We start from the raw sequence: 16,554 nt of genomic DNA on the forward strand, positions 1-16,554 counted from the left end.
TTAGTTCTCTCGTAAGTTTTCAAGTTTTTCAATTCTCGATTGCGATTTTCATTTTCATGCTTGATTTGAAGTTTTCCTTCTTGTGGGAGTCATACTTTTCGTTGCTAGAGGTATAAATTCACAAACTAATGTACAAGATCGAATCTTGAATTCACTTATCTCTAATCTATCAACTTGGAGAATTTCTTTCTCGATTTTTCATCTCTTTATCTTTGAATTCTTCTTCTGAAAGTTCCAAATTTTATGTGAGGATGAGTCTTAGATTGGTTTGATATAGAACCTACTCTTTGATTCCAACCATGAGACTCACATTTGATTAGATCTTCAAGTTTGATTTTTTATTTTGGCACTATTTTTCTGTTCTGGCTAGAACTTTTAGATTGGTGGATCTGTACGTAACAGAGAACCCCAAATGGAGCCTATCCGGAGTTTTCGGGTTGAATAATAAGTTTTTTGCTACGTTTTGGTGTTTTATGCTACTTTTGTTGTGATTTATTTTTAAGGTGTATTAGGTAATATAATAAAAGAAGTATATCAGTTTTTTTTAAAAAAAATTATGAGACACCTATTTACTCAGTCTAATCGTGTTCTCGATCCTATACGAACCAACACCCAAACGAAATTAACATAGAAATTTCTAAATATCTCGGCCGAAATCCTTCCAACGAAAATTTGTCTGACCAATCTTGTCTCGTACTAATTTTAATCAGTACCACCGAAAAGTCCGGTTACCAACTGCCAATATTTCTCCAGGGAATAATTCTCCTCATTACTAGCCGATCTCTAAGTGAAAGAGAGACTGTACTGTCCTAAGACTCCTGACAACATCTAAATGCACAAGAACTGTTGCGTAAGACTCCAGCGGACGGCTTTGGATGCTTCTTTTCCTTTTTCTTTTCTGTTTCGTGCTCCTTTCGGTGGGCGGTCGATCCCGTCCTCCGGTTGGTACGTGCGCGCGGGTGACAGCATGCAACGGCAAGAAGCAAAGCTCCATGGCGCCCACGGGCACTGTCGCTGCCTGCTACCACTACCTGCCATGGCCGATCGCCGAGTGCTCCCACAGCTCGCGTGATTGCTGTGGCCAGCCTCTTGTACCGGTTTGTCGCGCTATCTTTGGGATCTTGGCGGCCTCCCTTTCGCTCTGCCACCTTGTTCGTTTCTTTAAAAAAAAAAATGTGTTTTCTTAACTGCGCGGTCTTCCAAAAGGTCAGGGGTATAGGATGAGGACTTGGACCTCTGCCGGTTCGACTCCTCTTTTTTAAGTTTTACCACCGGCTCCTTGCTGGTCCGCCACCTTATTTGTTTCTGCCTATTGGAGAGCTGTCGCTGCCGCTGTCGTCGCCGTCGCAAGCTTGTCCTGTGCTTGCTGCGTTCGGGGACAAACTTCTTCCTAGTATCATGCACGTGTGCTGGGTACGATGCTTGTTCCTATTCGGTTGTCATGTCTTTGGACTCCCAAGATACCGAGGAGCAAAAGCATACAAGCTCGGTGCTTGTTAGGTGTTGAAATTAATCCCTGATAATATTTCTAAGGTGCATCAGTTAGTAGGCATATGAACAACGCTTGTGATGTGGGTTTGTGGTGAACTAATAACATAGAGTTATCCAGGTTTAGGTCTCGCTAAACATAACAGACATACGTTCTATAATTTGTTATCAGAGTTTGTGAACTGGTTACGGATAATTTTTCACGACTCATCCTTCTCCGTCTCTTTACAAATCAGGTACTTCTCTCTTTATATACTAGAGAGAAGAAGAACTTATATATGAGTACTGCTTAGCAGATTCATGCCTAACCAGATATTCTACTTTTAGATCATCATCATCATAGAGAACCGAGTGAACCCAACCTGCCTTGAGAGATCTGCATGCACGTCCCATCCGTGGAACGCTACCACATTTGCTTCCCCCGGTCACCTGATCTGTCCCATCGTCGTGCGCTGCAAGTTCATCTGCCAAGCCGTTCCGTCTTTGCGCTTCGTAAGTCTACCTACAAAATCATCTACTTGTCTAGTCGTTCTGCAGATTATGTCCCATCTGTCGCGTGGCGCAAGTAGGTCTGCAACACTCCACTCTGTAGTAATTAATGCTACGGGACAGGGTAGTGTCTATCTGCGCCGACCATGACTTGTTCGCTGGAAGAAGTGCTTCGGGAAGAAAAATACTTGAGTAGACATCAATAAATATGATTAGATAGGTTAGGTATGAACGTCATAAGACCAGCAAGGGTTGATCGTGGGACCGTATTATATCACAATGAGGCTGGTTATGCGAGCCTCGTGCTGGTCGTGCGAGCTAAGGACTAATAGCGCGATGGGTTAGGGTTTAGGAAATATCCCCCGTCGGTCGCCACATTCCTCATGGGGCTTGTTAGCCAGGATGCTCCTTGCCCCCAAGCTTCCCCGTGGCCGTGGTTTCACGTCATGTGAGGAGGTTAAGCGTCCTGAAAAAGAAAGAGAGAGAAACATTGATTGCCGCCGAGCTTGAGGGACTTTTGGTTCCCCATGCACGTCCCCTTGGATTTTGAGCAGTTCGGATATCGTGCCCGTTGAGGTTCCTTAGTACTTTCGAGAGTGAGGTGGTGGATCTTTATGATATGCAAGAGTTAGGTGGAATCTTTCCGTCAACTTTGCTCTAGCCACTCGAGTCAAGAGGGAAAGAATAAGCATGTAATAGGATAGTTAGCTCGATCGAATGTAATCGACCCACATGTAACCTAACTTTTTCACGAATGAAAATGTTTTGGCCCTTTCTGATAGCCTCGCTGATGGTTGGAAGACCACCCGGGAGCCTTGCAGGTTTTGGACTATCTGATCCGAACCATTGTTCAGAGTGTTCCCCATGCTACTGTGGCGAGTAGGCTATGACTATTCCGCCCTGCTTGTTAGTTAGGCTTTCGAAGAGTGGGATAGCCTTTAGCACGATAAGTCCCTTAGCAGCGACCAACGCCTGACCTGAGTGGGGACTTAAGGCCTTGTGATCGTTATCCCGAACCATTCCTACCTTTGATATTGTGCAAGCAGTGATTCCATATTGTTCAAGAGCTCTTGGTCACCTGGTCATTTTAACTTCCTGGTCGCCAGATCATGTAGTGGTTGTCGAGCGTTGTCACGTGCTATGGTCAGAGAGCCAATCTGGCAGGGGTCCATTTTTGGTCATGAAATCCTGCAAAACAGAGAGTCTGATATTTTTAACTTTTTGAAAAACTTACAAGTTATATTCTACGTTCGTCCGAAAGATTCTACAAAATAGAGAAATATGCATGTCTCCGAGCAACCCTACACATATAACTTGCGCAACAGAGTGATGTTTCAGGAGTTGTGTATTTCAAGGCCGTTCTCTATAGCTAGCTTAACCACACTAGGTCGGGTGACATTGACTACTCTATAGGGCCCTTCCCACTTGGGTAAAAGTTTATTCTGACTGACCTTATTTTGAATTTGCCTACGTACGAGGTCACCTTTAACCAGTCTCCACTCCGCCACATTGCGGTTGTGATAGCGTTTGAGGCTCTACTCATATCAGGCAGCTTGAATTAGAGCACGTTCACGGAACTCTTCGATTAGGTTTACATCATCCTCTCGTCGCGTCACCTGGTCATTGCTCGAGTAGTTGGCCACTCGGGGTGATTGAAAGGTGATCTTGGAGGGAAGCATTGCCTCTACACCAAAAACAAGGAATAAAAAGGGGTTTCGGCCGTAGCCCTACTGGGAGCCACTCACAGCGACCAAAGTATTGTTGGTAGTTCGTCCACCCAACATTTTGAATAGCTTTTAAACCAATTAAAGACCCGAGTTTTGATCCCTTGCATTATCATCTCATTAGCCCTTTCGACATGTCTGTTGCTCTGTGGGTGTGCCATTAACACATATCAAACTTTGGTCGGATTTCTACGCATTAGTCCTCGAAAGCACTACTAGCGAATTGAGTTCCGTTGTTCGTAACTGCTAAACGTGTAAATAGTATTCAAATTAATCATTAAGTTGATAATTTACTTAATCATAACTTCAATGATTAACCTGAATACCGCTCTGGTAGTTCCGGCACCTTCTTTATGCCCAAGATCGAAACACATGCCTTCCAACATTTAGCATCACAACATAACTTAAAAAAGAGCAAACAATTAAAAATATATTACAAGTTCTTAAGCATCATGATATACAACAGTTTACATCAAAAGATAAACTACGCAGCGGAGCAAAACCTATCAACACAAAAACTAGGCAGAGCCATATGCCCTTAGGCTCCACCCAAAAGCACGCCATAAGAGAGTAGTATGCACTACTCTTGTCCACCACCGACATCGGCAAATATGAAGTAGCCAAACATGACTTCTCCTCACATGCAAAATCTGTAGAGCAGCTGAGTACGAAAGTACTCGCAAGATATAATCCATATAGGTCATATATAAATAGACCGACTCTAAGGATTTACATATGCGAAATGCAACCTTTTGACGTAAACATGTGAGCATCTACTTAGAGTGCCTAAACCAAAACTATTCTATAAACAACATTTAAAACCTAAATGTAACTGGAACCAATATAAATATAAGTGTAAGACAGAATTATAACCGCTATATCCCAACATACCAAACCACCATATATCATCCCATATTCGTGACTCTATAACCGTTGCAAATGAACATAAGCTTGCTCGATAACCGAGACCGTGACAATTCGAATTGATTTTACACCTTGTAGAACATCCAGTATGTGTAACCTCATCTGTTGTCTTTGCTTTTCACCGGAACATCCGATGTAACTTTTGGAGTACTCATCAGAATATCCAGTGTCAAAACTGGAACTTTCGATGTTCAATATAGGATAGAACCCTCCTTCTAACTAGGTAAGAAATGATCCGATATCATCACCAGAACTTCCGGTGTTCAAAGTTCTTTTTTCTCCAAATTTTTTTCTATGTAAGAAATGGTTCACGTGCACAAAATCCGAATACCGGACCTTTCGATGATAACCGAAACTTTTGGTATATATAATTTTTCTAAAATTAGAGATAAAATTTTTAACATAATTTTTTCTCCAACTTTAATTAGACATGATCACAATTACGATACATATACACTCTTATGTAAATTAAAAATTATCAAACTAAAATAACAATTTTATCGATCATTCATTATAAATAAATTAAGATACATTACATGATTTAAGCGCAATAACTAAGCCGCCACCTGCTCTGCTATGCTCTGCTCCCCTCTTCACACTGAAATAGTTTACGCAACATTCTCCTCTCTCTCTCTCCTCGCCTCCTCTGCTGCTGCGCCTGGCTCTGGCGGCGTCTGCTTCCCTTGCTCGGCTCGGCTCTTGCTGGGCTACGCCTCCTTCCTTTACTTCAACTGCTCCCACTCCCCATCCAACTCAATTCCTCCACCTCCACTTCATCCCCATGTGGGGGTGAGCGTTGCCGAAGCGAGCGGCGGCGGCGGCGGCGGCACACCATGGCTCCATGAATTCGCAGCCATTCTCCGCGACAAGCAGGAATCTGGGCGTGGTCGGTCGAGCTGGTGATTTGGCACCGGAGCCGTTTGGGCATGACGAGGCGTTGGGCGGCGCCGGCGCCCAGCCTCCTCCCGGTGCTCCTCGCCTTGCAGTGCGGGGTGGTGCTCCTGCAATGCTCCGCCGCGTCTGCCATGGGCGGCGATGGTGAGTTTTGGGGGTTCTGTTCGAGTTGCTACAGGCTAAATTTGTGCCCCTTGCCGACCTTCCATATCTGGAGATATGTTTCGGTTTCTTTACTTTTTTCTGTTCTCCGTCCTAATTCGAAATGGCTGCTTAGATTTCGGTTCTGATCTGTTCTTTCTGATTTTTCGCTTGTTGCACAGTGCAACAGCATTACTGGGGCGACAAATTCCATCTTTTACCCGTGATTTATATTTGCGGTTTCAAAGTCGAATATTTCCTTCCTTTCCTACGTGCATTTTCTGATCTGCGAGTTCCGGATTTTTGTGCTAGTTTTAGCGCATATCAGTGGACCACACTGTTATAATTTGTTGGTTCCTACTGTTACTGCGAAGCAATTAGGATGTGAATTCCTTTCCCCCTCTGGACTCGTTGTGTTCTTGCGAACTTGCGAATTTTTTTTTCTGATGCACGTTTCGCTGGATTTTTGCTAGTGTCGGCGCTCATGGCATTCAAACGCGCAATCATCGAGGACCCTCACTCCGTGCTCTCGGACTGGACTGATGCGGACGGGAACACCTGCGACTGGCACGGTGTGATCTGCTCCGCGCCGCAGGGCTCCGTGATCTCTCTGTAAGAAACTCCCCCGCACTCCAAGATCTCACTCATGGTTTGCTTCATGCTTAGTATACTTAGCAGCTGACCAGTATCACGGCCTGCTGGTTACTTAAGTGGTGAGTAAGAGTTCGAGAGGATTTAGCTTTGAACTAGTAGGATTAGGTATGCAAGTGAAGACTTGTTTGGTACTCAATCACTGCCAGTAGCTCATCCCTGGCAGCTTTGATGTAGATGTTTGGCATAGTACATGTGCAAACAGCTGAAAAGATGGAGTGTGATTTGCCAGTTAGATGTGGTCAGTAGTCAGTAGGTTTGGTTCACACTTCACAAGGAAAAGCCAGCTAAATTTTGTACTTGCCTACTAGGTTAAAGTCCTTTTCATATGGATTTGCTGCTTATGATTTGGTAATTTGACTTCGCATCTTGCAGGAAGCTGTCGAACTCATCTCTAAAGGGATTCATCGCACCGGCACTTGGACAACTTAGTTTCTTGCAAGAGCTGTATGTTCTTTTTTTAATGTTATTTCAACTTGTTTTCGTGAAGTTTGCTATACTGTTTCTCTGAAAGTGTCTTTTGTTCGGGGGCAGGTATTTGGATCATAACCTGCTTTTTGGCACAATCCCAAAACAAATAGGCACATTGAGGAACCTGAGGGTTTTGGATTTGAGCATTAATCGGCTCACTGGCCCTATCCCTTCCGAGTTAGGTGGCTTGAGTAGCGTAAGCGTAATGTAAGACATCTATTCTTTGTTTGTATGTTTGTAATTTTCTTGTTTGACGTCATCCTTGCTATTTGAACTGAAGGCTGCTGCTTTATTCATCTCATGTAGAAATTTCCATTCCAATGGGTTGACCGGGAATATACCACCAGAGCTGGGTAAACTGCAGAATCTCGTTGAGCTGAGGTTGGATAGGAATAGACTGAAGGGATCAATTCCGGGAAGCACCACTGCCGCGTTTTCTCCTACTGCAAGTAGTGGGTTGGTGACTTGTCCTAACTCCATTTCTTTATGTTGCTGTACACTGTTGATAAGTTTTCCACATTAAATCTTAGAAAAATTCCAGATATCCCAATGCAAGTAGCTACAATAGTGTTACTGTACTTATGCACATGGAATATATACATGTAGAATCAAAGTAAACCTTAACCTGCAACATCAAAAGATTCATGATTCACACAAACAAATAAAAAAAAAACTACAGAGCCATGGTTAGCATATATGCATGTCAACTGTATCATCTGGACCTCGCAACTTCAAGTTTTGATCATAATTTTAGTTAAGCAGTTCGAGATGATCAAACAGTTATGTACCAATGGTTGGACTTACTAAACTGTGCATGCAACTTCCACTATCCTTTTTGTCTGTTGATAGCATTTTCATACAGAGAACAAGTGAATGACGCACAAGCTTTCCTCTGACCATATTTTGATAGTGTGTTACTTTATTTGTTTACTCGATCAGATCCACAGATCACAATGGACTGTGCCCTTCTCCTCAATTATATGTTGGGGATTTCTCTTACAATTTTCTTGTCGGAAAAATCCCGCCTTGCTTGAAGTATCTCCCAAGGTACTGTTACATAAAGTACTTGCTGCTCTATCTGTATTTCTATTAAAGTTTGTCCATTTACGAGGCCTGTTCGCAGGTCAAGTTTCCAAGGGAACTGCTTCCAGGATGAGTACCCTATCCAACAAAGAGCTTTTCAAATTTGTATAAGTATGTTTCTTGGCTTCTAGCACCCAGCAAAATCACTGCAATACGAACTATAAAGTATAAACTGATATATTTCTGCTACTGTTGTCATCTGTTCTACCTGAAGTGGAATGATATAATCACTGAAATACTCGACATCATGCATTATTGTTACTATCCGTCTATACTTCTAGATGTTTCCTGTTGAGTTTACTATCACTATGTCATGATTGGCATCATATTTTCTTTCTTTCTTAAATTTACATCACAGAGTAGTCCTTTACTTTTTGCTGCGTATGCAACGTGACCTATCAAGTTGAAATTTGAGCACCAAATGTGTATAGCAGATGTATACTTTATAAGTAATAACACTTCGTAGTTTCCCAAGGGCACTTTGTAATCCACATTAACTATGAATCAACTCATTTGTCATAGGTGGTTCTACTGACCAGCGAGGTGGCCTAAATGGATTCAAACATCCAACTTCTGGACATAAGCATGAAAGAGCACAGCAACCAACTTGGCTTCTTGTTTTAGAAATTGTAACTGGTGTTCTTCTTGTTGTTTTTGTGATCACTGGTATTGTTACTGCTTCTATAAGCTGCTGCAAGTTGAAGCCTTCTATAAGAATATCTTCATGGAATAGATCAAAAAGTTGGAGCGATGAGATAACAGTGTTGATTGGTTAGTGTTAAGTTTATTCCTGAAAAAAATAGTTGATGAATTGATTAGTCTGCTTTCCAACTATTTTGGTTAATGTATCCATGCTCTCTCCAGATTCTGATATGCTGAAAAGTTTGCCAAAATTAAGTCGCCAGGAGCTGGAAGTAGCCTGTGAGGATTTTAGCAACATTATTGGTTCATCTCCTGAGACTGTAGTCTACAAAGGAACCATGAAGGATGGGCCTGAAGTTTCTGTCATATCATTATGCGCCTTTGAAGGTCATTGGACTAGCCACCATGAACTCTTTTACCAAAACAAGGTATTTTTATGTTATATTAAGGGGTAAAAGCACTATTCTGTTTCTGGAAACTAAATGGAATGAGCTTTTTCAGGTTATTGATCTGGCAAGGTTGAATCATGAGAACATAGCAAAGTTTCTAGGCTATTGCAGAGAAAGTGATCCATTCTCTAGGATGCTAGTCTTCGAGTACGCATCAAATGGGACCCTATATGAGCATCTACATTGTAAGTCATCCTCTCTATTGTTTTGGTAGTTAGCTGCAGCCTAATTATTGCCTATTTCATGTCTTATAGATTTGAATGTGAATGTTTTTCTTTAGATGGGGAAGGGGCCCAGTTATCTTGGCTCAGGCGAATGAAAATAGCCATTGGTATCGCCCAAGGTCTAAGGTACTTGCATACTGAGTTGCAGCCCCCATTTGCTATATCTGAGTTGAATTCCAATTCCGTGTACGTAACAGAAGATTTTAATCCAAAGGTATGTCCTGCACATGAGCTAGTACCTGCTCAAGACTGCTGCCTTTCAGTTCTTCAGAAATAACCTAATTTTGTCATTAAATCCTTTTGCTTATCTTCCTTTTGTAATTTTTATTTATCTTTCATGTGCATATACTTTCCAACTTGGTGAAACAATCATTTTTCTGCCGTGTGGCTGTTTGCAGCTGGTTGATTTTGAATGCTGGAAAATGATGTTCTCAGAACATGAGAAGGCTCCCGGCCACTTCAATAGAAAAGCCTCTTTCCCTGGTCATGGGGATTCTTCAGAGGATAAACATGCAGATATCCAAGGCAACACATTTGCTTATGGAGTGATTTTACTGGAGATTATCAGTGGACGGCTTCCTTATTGCAAGGATAAAGGATATTTGATTGACTGGGTGAGCCAATATATGTCCTTTTATCTCACCCTAACACCACATGATTTATTTACATAAAAACTAAGGAAGCCTGCTCCAGAAGCCTAATTTCATACCACCGTGTATTAGACTGCAAAAGTTCAGAAGTAAATATAGATCACGTATTTGAAAATGTCACACCTGGTTTTAAAAGAACAAACCAGATGCATTCCACATGTATGTCAGGATTAAATTTTATACATACTGTGATTTCATAAGTGATAACATAACTGTGTCATTACATAACGATAAGATTTATTACAAAAGAACTCGTAGGTCTTAAAAAATACTAAGATAACTTTTAGCGGTAGTAGGTCTTTCATCTATCCATAGGTGTTGTCCGAGGAGTGCTAGCTTAGAACATGATCTTCAGGTCGAAAACCTCATTCGCCTAGGGCTCAGCTCCATCGGCCGGGATGTCATTGAAGTCCTCATCTTCTAAGCAGTATCAAGAGGTTGGGAGAAGGCAAATGTCAGTACATAGAGTACTCAGTAAGTGCGAAAAAACATGACATGAAGACTTAAGACAAGAAAGACTTTGACTCAGGTTTACTGCATCTATGTCATCCTAATCTAGGACTAAAAATGACTTAGCAATTCTATTTACTATGTGTGACGATACCAATATTAAATGGACAGCTTATCGGATTTCATCCGACTAACAGACTCACCAGATATTCCATATCTGACTACCAACTCATTGGGATATCACCATCCGACTACTCAGAACCAACCATCCAAGATCCACACTAATCATGAAGAAGTCAAAGCCCGCTCTTAACTGTGAGCACGACTGATCGATCAGTTTTATACTCTGCAGAGTCTGCACACTCTACCCACGAGTCGTGATCAACTTTTTTGCTGGTAACCGTCGGTACCTTACACAATTTTGAGATGTGCGCTGAGAGATCACTACAAGGCCTTTACAAGGTGCCTCCAAATCCGTAAACATCCACTATGGTTTCAACGCTAACACCCCTCTTGTACCACTCAACCGTCTACTGGTGTGTACAGAATAAGGACATCCAATTAATCGGTCAGGCATTACCATATAAGCCTCGTGGTTGCGTTGTTATTCTATGTTACATGTCCATGAACTGGTCCTTAGGATCTAAAGTAGGTACTTGCACATCACCCAATGCGCACACAACAACCATACCAACCTGTCTAGATCCCTATGTTCCATGTTGCTACAAAAGATTATCCAAATTGGTTCATGTTGCATAGACCATTAATCAAATTAACATTTATCCTACCCGACTTGACAACACAATTAAGTGTTTCTACCCTTGACACCCAACTACAACACTAGCGACAAGGATAATCATGGAAAGTACTAATAAACCATAAACATAAGATTCATATTGACAAAAGTATGTAATTAGAAAGTAAAAGACACTTTCCTACAATTGAATCAATGTGATCAAAGACACTTGCCTTCAGCAATGGGTTGCTCAAACTTTTCAAAGATCTGGTCCTGCAAGCTCACGTATTGCTCATCTCCTATTGCAATCGCGTACACCGAAAACAAGTAAGCACAAATATCTAAGAACAGTACACTAAACAGAAGCAAAAGGCTATGAAAAGTCTACTAACGGATAGTACTCGCTGCTAACGGAAAAGTTATAAGGGTTTGAAGCTTTGGGGGCCTTTCTGAAAAAGAATAAGTGTTAAATTGTAGAAATAGAAAGTTTCAAGGACTTATTTGTAAAAGTTCAGGGACTCATATGCAATTAAATAAAACCACAGGTGGCTAAAAGTAAAATTACAAGAGTTGAAAAGGGTCTTTTTGTGAGAAAAGTTTGAGGGCCTATATGTAAATTTACCTAATTTTAGAGATTTAAGGATTTATTTTTTGAATTGAAAAACCTATTTGTTGTGTCATGCTGACATCACTGGCTTACCAGGCGGCTGACTGGGCTTAGGTGCGTTGACGCGGCTTGCCACGTAGGACAGGGCTGCCGATGTGGCTGTGCCACGTGACACCTGACATGGCAAGGTTGATTAGGATTTGGTTATTTAAAACGCGAAAGGGTATCCGGGCTTCTAATCCCGACCGTGCACCTACGATCGGACAGCCGAGGGCATTTGGGGGAGGATTGGCGGCCGACGACGATAGAGAGACGGTGGCGTCGCCGTGGGTATGGTCGGAGCATTGTTGGCGACGCAGATCTAGCGCTACAGGCTACCAACCGCGACGAGAAATGGCGCAATTGAAAGAGGATGCGATGGGGGTCCTCACCGAAGGCTTCACGGCGGCCAGAGGTGGCTGGCGACGGAGAGAAGTGGGCGGCGGGGTCGGAGTTCGACGGGATGACGGTCCCGACGGCGGAGAGACAAAATTGAAGGTCGGCGAAGCTCCCTCGGGGTCCTGCGATGCTGAAGAGGCGATCAGCGGGCTTCGGGGTGCAACGAAAAGGTCCGGTGACAGAGAGGTGACGATGGTGCTCATCGGAGCTCGGCGGGAAGGGTCGTGCGGCGATGGAACGACATCGAGGGGCGGCAGAGGAGACTCCTCGTGTTTCTGCGAAGCCGAAGACGACCTCAGAAGCGCCGGAGATGGCTCGACTGTGGCGGACGACGCTCGGCAAAGGTGAGGGGCGGCTATGCTGGGTGCGAACGGGAGAGGGGGGGGGGTTGAGGGGTTTAGGGGTGGCTAAATAGGCGTGAGAGAGAGCGGGTGGTTGCAGGATCGTGGGTGTTGGCACCGAGACGATGCGGTAAAATCGGGCGGCGTGGGCGGCGGTTGCGCGCGGAGCGGGCGAAGCGGGGGGACGGGGATGACAGGCGGGCCCAGACTCTCGACGAGAGAGGGGGAGTAGGCTGGGCTGGGCTGGGTTGCGCGAGGTAATGGGCTGGGCCGGTGAGAATACGGACGTCACAGAAAATCTCCGGTTGCATATGCATTATGCTTAGTAATCGACGTGAAGGCCGTCTATTGTTTTCACTATCTAAAGAAATATTTGCAGAAAGTGTGCTCACTGCTGATCTGATTCTTTACAGGCTATCAAGTACCTCCAGCAACCAGAGGAGATTGGGAAGCTAGTCGACCCCGAACTGACCCATGTGAGGATTGAGGACCTTGCAGTCCTTTGCAGCGTGGTGAGCCGCTGCATCGACCCTGACCCTTCCAAGAGACCGTCGATGCAGATCATCACAGGCGTGCTGGAGAACGGGATTGACTTGTCCGCAGCCGCCATCCTCAAGGAGTCTTCTCTAGCATGGGCCGAGCTTGCCTTGGCATTGTAACATACCTTCCATCCTGCAAATTCATCGTCATGCACACTAATATTAATCACGGTTGTCGCTAGACGTATATAGGGCTATGGCGAACGAGCAGGCATTTTGCTGCTCAGTTTCGCTCTATGAAACTGATGTTTTTACTGATAAATGATCTATAATATAATCGAGTGCGGGAGGCATTGCAAGTGTATGGGCAATGCTATCACCGGTCTGATGAAAACTTCGATGACAGCTCAGGTGCCCCCTTTGATGATCACTGATCAGGCACTGCTGGAGTGCCGGTGTTGCACTGCCCAAATTTGTACGTATATTGTTCGGTGGAACGTGCGTTGCTTTACTGAATGAACAGTCTCAATCTCGTGGATGCCATTGTGCATCTTGTGTTTGTCTGGTCTCCGAATTGGGCCTGGATCTCGTGGATGCCGAGGAAGCATGGTTCATTGGTCTGAGGAGATGTCGCCGTCGGGACTGGCCGCCGGCCGGACCAACCATGAGCACTCGGGCGGTGGCTGCTGAAACGTCAGTGTCTGCCGAGATATACATGAGAGTGAGACACCTGTAGTCTGTCACTGGCGTTACGCAAGAGTACGCTCCAGAATATGCCACGATACCACGGGCAGAAGGAACGATACTAGTACCCGGTAAAAAAATCATGCGCAGTGAGCGTCAGCTGATATGATTCTCCCCCACCCGGTAAAAAACAAGAGAGAAAAGGCGACAGAAGCGGTGCAAGAATCTCACGACACGAGACTGTTTGTTCTTTTTTTCTTTGTCACCTTTTCCACATCCCAATGCAATGCAACAAAATCCAAGCCACGGCGGCAGGCACACCGCACGAGCTGAAGCTGGAGCTGGAGCGAGGGACCCGAACCACCGCGCGCAGTTCAGGGCTTCAGGCCTTGGCCGGCTGCACGAAGTGCTGCGCGACGATGCGGCGCTGGATCTTGCCGGAGGCCGTCTTGGGCAGGTCGTTGGTGATGTACACCTTCTTAGGCACCTTGAACGCTGCCAGGTTCCTCCGGCAGTGCGCCACCACCTCCTCCTCCCCTAGTGCCGTACCCTCATGAGGGATCACCGCGCAGTTGATCTGCAACCAGACCACGCACCAGCATTCGTCAACGCCGCGTGAATGACGGCGTGGTGCGATATGACACGAGAAAAACAGGGGCGCTCTGCTCACCTCCTCGCCGTATTTGTCGTCGGCCACGCCGAATGAGACCGCCTGCGCGACGGCCGGGTGGTCCAGCAGCACGGAGTCCACCTCGATGGGCGATATCTTCTCGCCGCCGCGGTTGATGAGCTCCTTGATGCGACCCACGAGGTGCAGGTACCCCTCGTCGTCCAACACGCCGATGTCGCCCGTGTGGAACCACCCAAACTGGAACGCCGCCTCGTTCGCCTCCGGGTTGCTCTTGTACCCCCGTGTCACGTTCGCGCCCCGTATGCACACCTCGCCGCGCTTCCCGGGCGCCACGCGGCCGCCGTCCTCGTCGAGGATCGCCATCTCCTGCCCCACGGGCCGTCCCACCGACCCGGGCTTCCTCGGCCCGTCCTGCGGCAGCGGGTTCGACGTCATCAGGTGGGACGCCTCCGTCATCGCCTACGCTTCCGGCACCGGTGTGCCGAACGCCTCCTCTAGCTTCTCCAGGATCACCGACGCCAGGGACGCGCTGCAGCTGCGGATGAACCGGAGCGCCAGGTACTGCGCCTCGGGCTTGGCGGTGTGGCGGTCCAGGATGATCTGGTGCATCGTGGGCACGGCGGTGTACCACGTGGCGCCCGACGCGCGCATGTCAGCCCAGAAGGTGGACGCAGAGAAGCGCCCGGCGGCGGGGAGCGACACGGAGACGCCGGAGGCCAGGGAGCTGAGGAGCCCGCAGAGGAGGCCGTGCACATGGAAGAGCGGGAGCACGATGACGGTGGCGTCCGTCTCGGCGAGGCGGTACACGGAGCGGATGTTCTGGCCGGACGCCGCCAGGTTGCCCTGCGTGAGCAGGACCCCCTTGGGCCGACTCGTCGTGCTGGAGGTGTGCAGAACAGGGCCACGTCGGACGGGTCGTTGCTGGAAAAGGTCGAGTTTTGGGAGCGGTTTTCATTGCCGGCGTGGGGCTCCGCCGGGAGGCCGGTGAGGTGGGCCAGGCCGGCCGAGTCCTGCAGGCTCGCGGCGGTGTGGACGAGGGCCAGCTTGGCGGCGGCCGCCTGCGCGGTGACGTTGCCCTCGGCATTGGTGATGAGGAGGCGAGCCTTGCAGTCGGAGAGGTAGAACTCGAACTCCTCTTGCGTGTAGGCCGGGTTGAGCGGCGCCAGCACGCAGCGCACCCGGATCACCGCCAGGAACATGATCACCAGCTGCGCGAACACCGAACCAACCAACCACGTCAACTCAACAGTTCCCATGGCAAGTGGAGTAATAATCTGCGAATTAACCGGCACGTGCTCTGCTTGCCTCGATGGTGTTGGGGAAGGAGAGCGCGACGACGTGCCCGGGGAGGAATCCTGCATCCGCGGTGAGGCACGCGGCCGCAGCATCCACAAGCTTGTCGAGGGCGGCGTGCGTGAGCTCGATCTTGCTCGGGACGGCGACGGCGCGGCTGGACGGGAAGGCGTCGGCCGCCTTCTTGAGTAGGGCCGTGAGTGTCGGAGCCTCCATTGGACGGTCGGGTTTGTTGTGTGGTGGGGGGGGGGGGGGTGCTGACCAGAGCCAGGATGGCGGGTGGTATTTTTAGGGCATGAGCGTGGCACAGAGGGTGTGAGCAGTTGGTACTTGGTAGTGGGTGCTAGACTGCTAGTGTCTCTCTGATCGTCCATTGATGGTGATGGGCCGGGGAAGCAAGCAGCTCCCAATGCCCAAATCAATTTTGGCTCCTGCTCTGCTCTGCTCAGGCCACCAAGGAAATCATCAACTCGTATCAACTCTGCTCTGCTTCCATGAAAAATAGCTCTGCTCTGCTCCAAACCAATGTTGTCAAGTCGTTCGATTAGTGGTGATTAGTCCACAATTAATCGAAAAAACGCTCAGCTGCCACCGATTACGCACCACGACTCGACTTGAGCGTCCAATCGTCCAATTAGTTAGCGCTTAAACATGATTAGTCATCCAGACAAGTCGTGGACGCTTGGAGCTGGCATATCGGCCTGTTTTGGCTGGTGGCACAGTAGGGTTTCAAGCCTAATGGCCCAAAGCCTCATATATATATATATATATATATATATATATATATATATATATATATATATATACTCATGTATGTCTATCTTTTCTCTCCACTCATTGCCTCCCGGCTAGCACGGCCTCGACACCGCCTCCGCATTTATCTCCAGGCTAGCAGCCAGCACGCCCCTACGCCGCCTCTGCCTCCCGGCTAGCCATCAGCACGCCTCCGCCTTCACCTCTAACCACCAGCTGCTAGCACGCCACCAGCTCCACCTCCCGACCAGTAGCCAGCATGTCGTTGCCTCTGCCTCTAGGCTAGCACGCCTCTGCCTCTGCATCCAGGCT

General features: G+C 46.8%; 1 protein-coding gene and 1 pseudogene across 1 annotated transcript; one reads left to right on the forward strand and one right to left on the reverse strand.

Annotated features, from left to right (window-relative positions):
* Positions 1-5,186: 5,186 nt before the first annotated feature.
* On the forward strand, positions 5,187-13,234 carry LOC133925287 (probable LRR receptor-like serine/threonine-protein kinase At1g63430). The gene is made up of 13 exons (XM_062371199.1): positions 5,187-5,663; positions 6,134-6,272; positions 6,687-6,758; positions 6,846-6,989; positions 7,089-7,238; positions 7,722-7,829; positions 7,906-7,976; positions 8,388-8,636; positions 8,730-8,935; positions 9,009-9,141; positions 9,237-9,394; positions 9,579-9,794; positions 12,816-13,234. The coding sequence occupies exons 1-13, from the start codon at positions 5,552-5,554 to the stop codon at positions 13,059-13,061; spliced, it is 2,004 nt and encodes a 667-aa protein (XP_062227183.1). The 5' UTR covers positions 5,187-5,551; the 3' UTR covers positions 13,062-13,234.
* Positions 13,235-13,283: 49 nt separating this feature from the next.
* Positions 13,284-15,725, reverse strand: LOC133925288 (oxalate--CoA ligase-like; annotated as a pseudogene).
* Between the last annotated feature and the right edge of the window lie 829 nt (positions 15,726-16,554).

Source organism: Phragmites australis, chromosome 7 (assembly GCF_958298935.1).
Source record: "Phragmites australis chromosome 7, lpPhrAust1.1, whole genome shotgun sequence".
Classification (NCBI taxonomy): Eukaryota; Viridiplantae; Streptophyta; class Magnoliopsida; order Poales; family Poaceae; genus Phragmites; species Phragmites australis.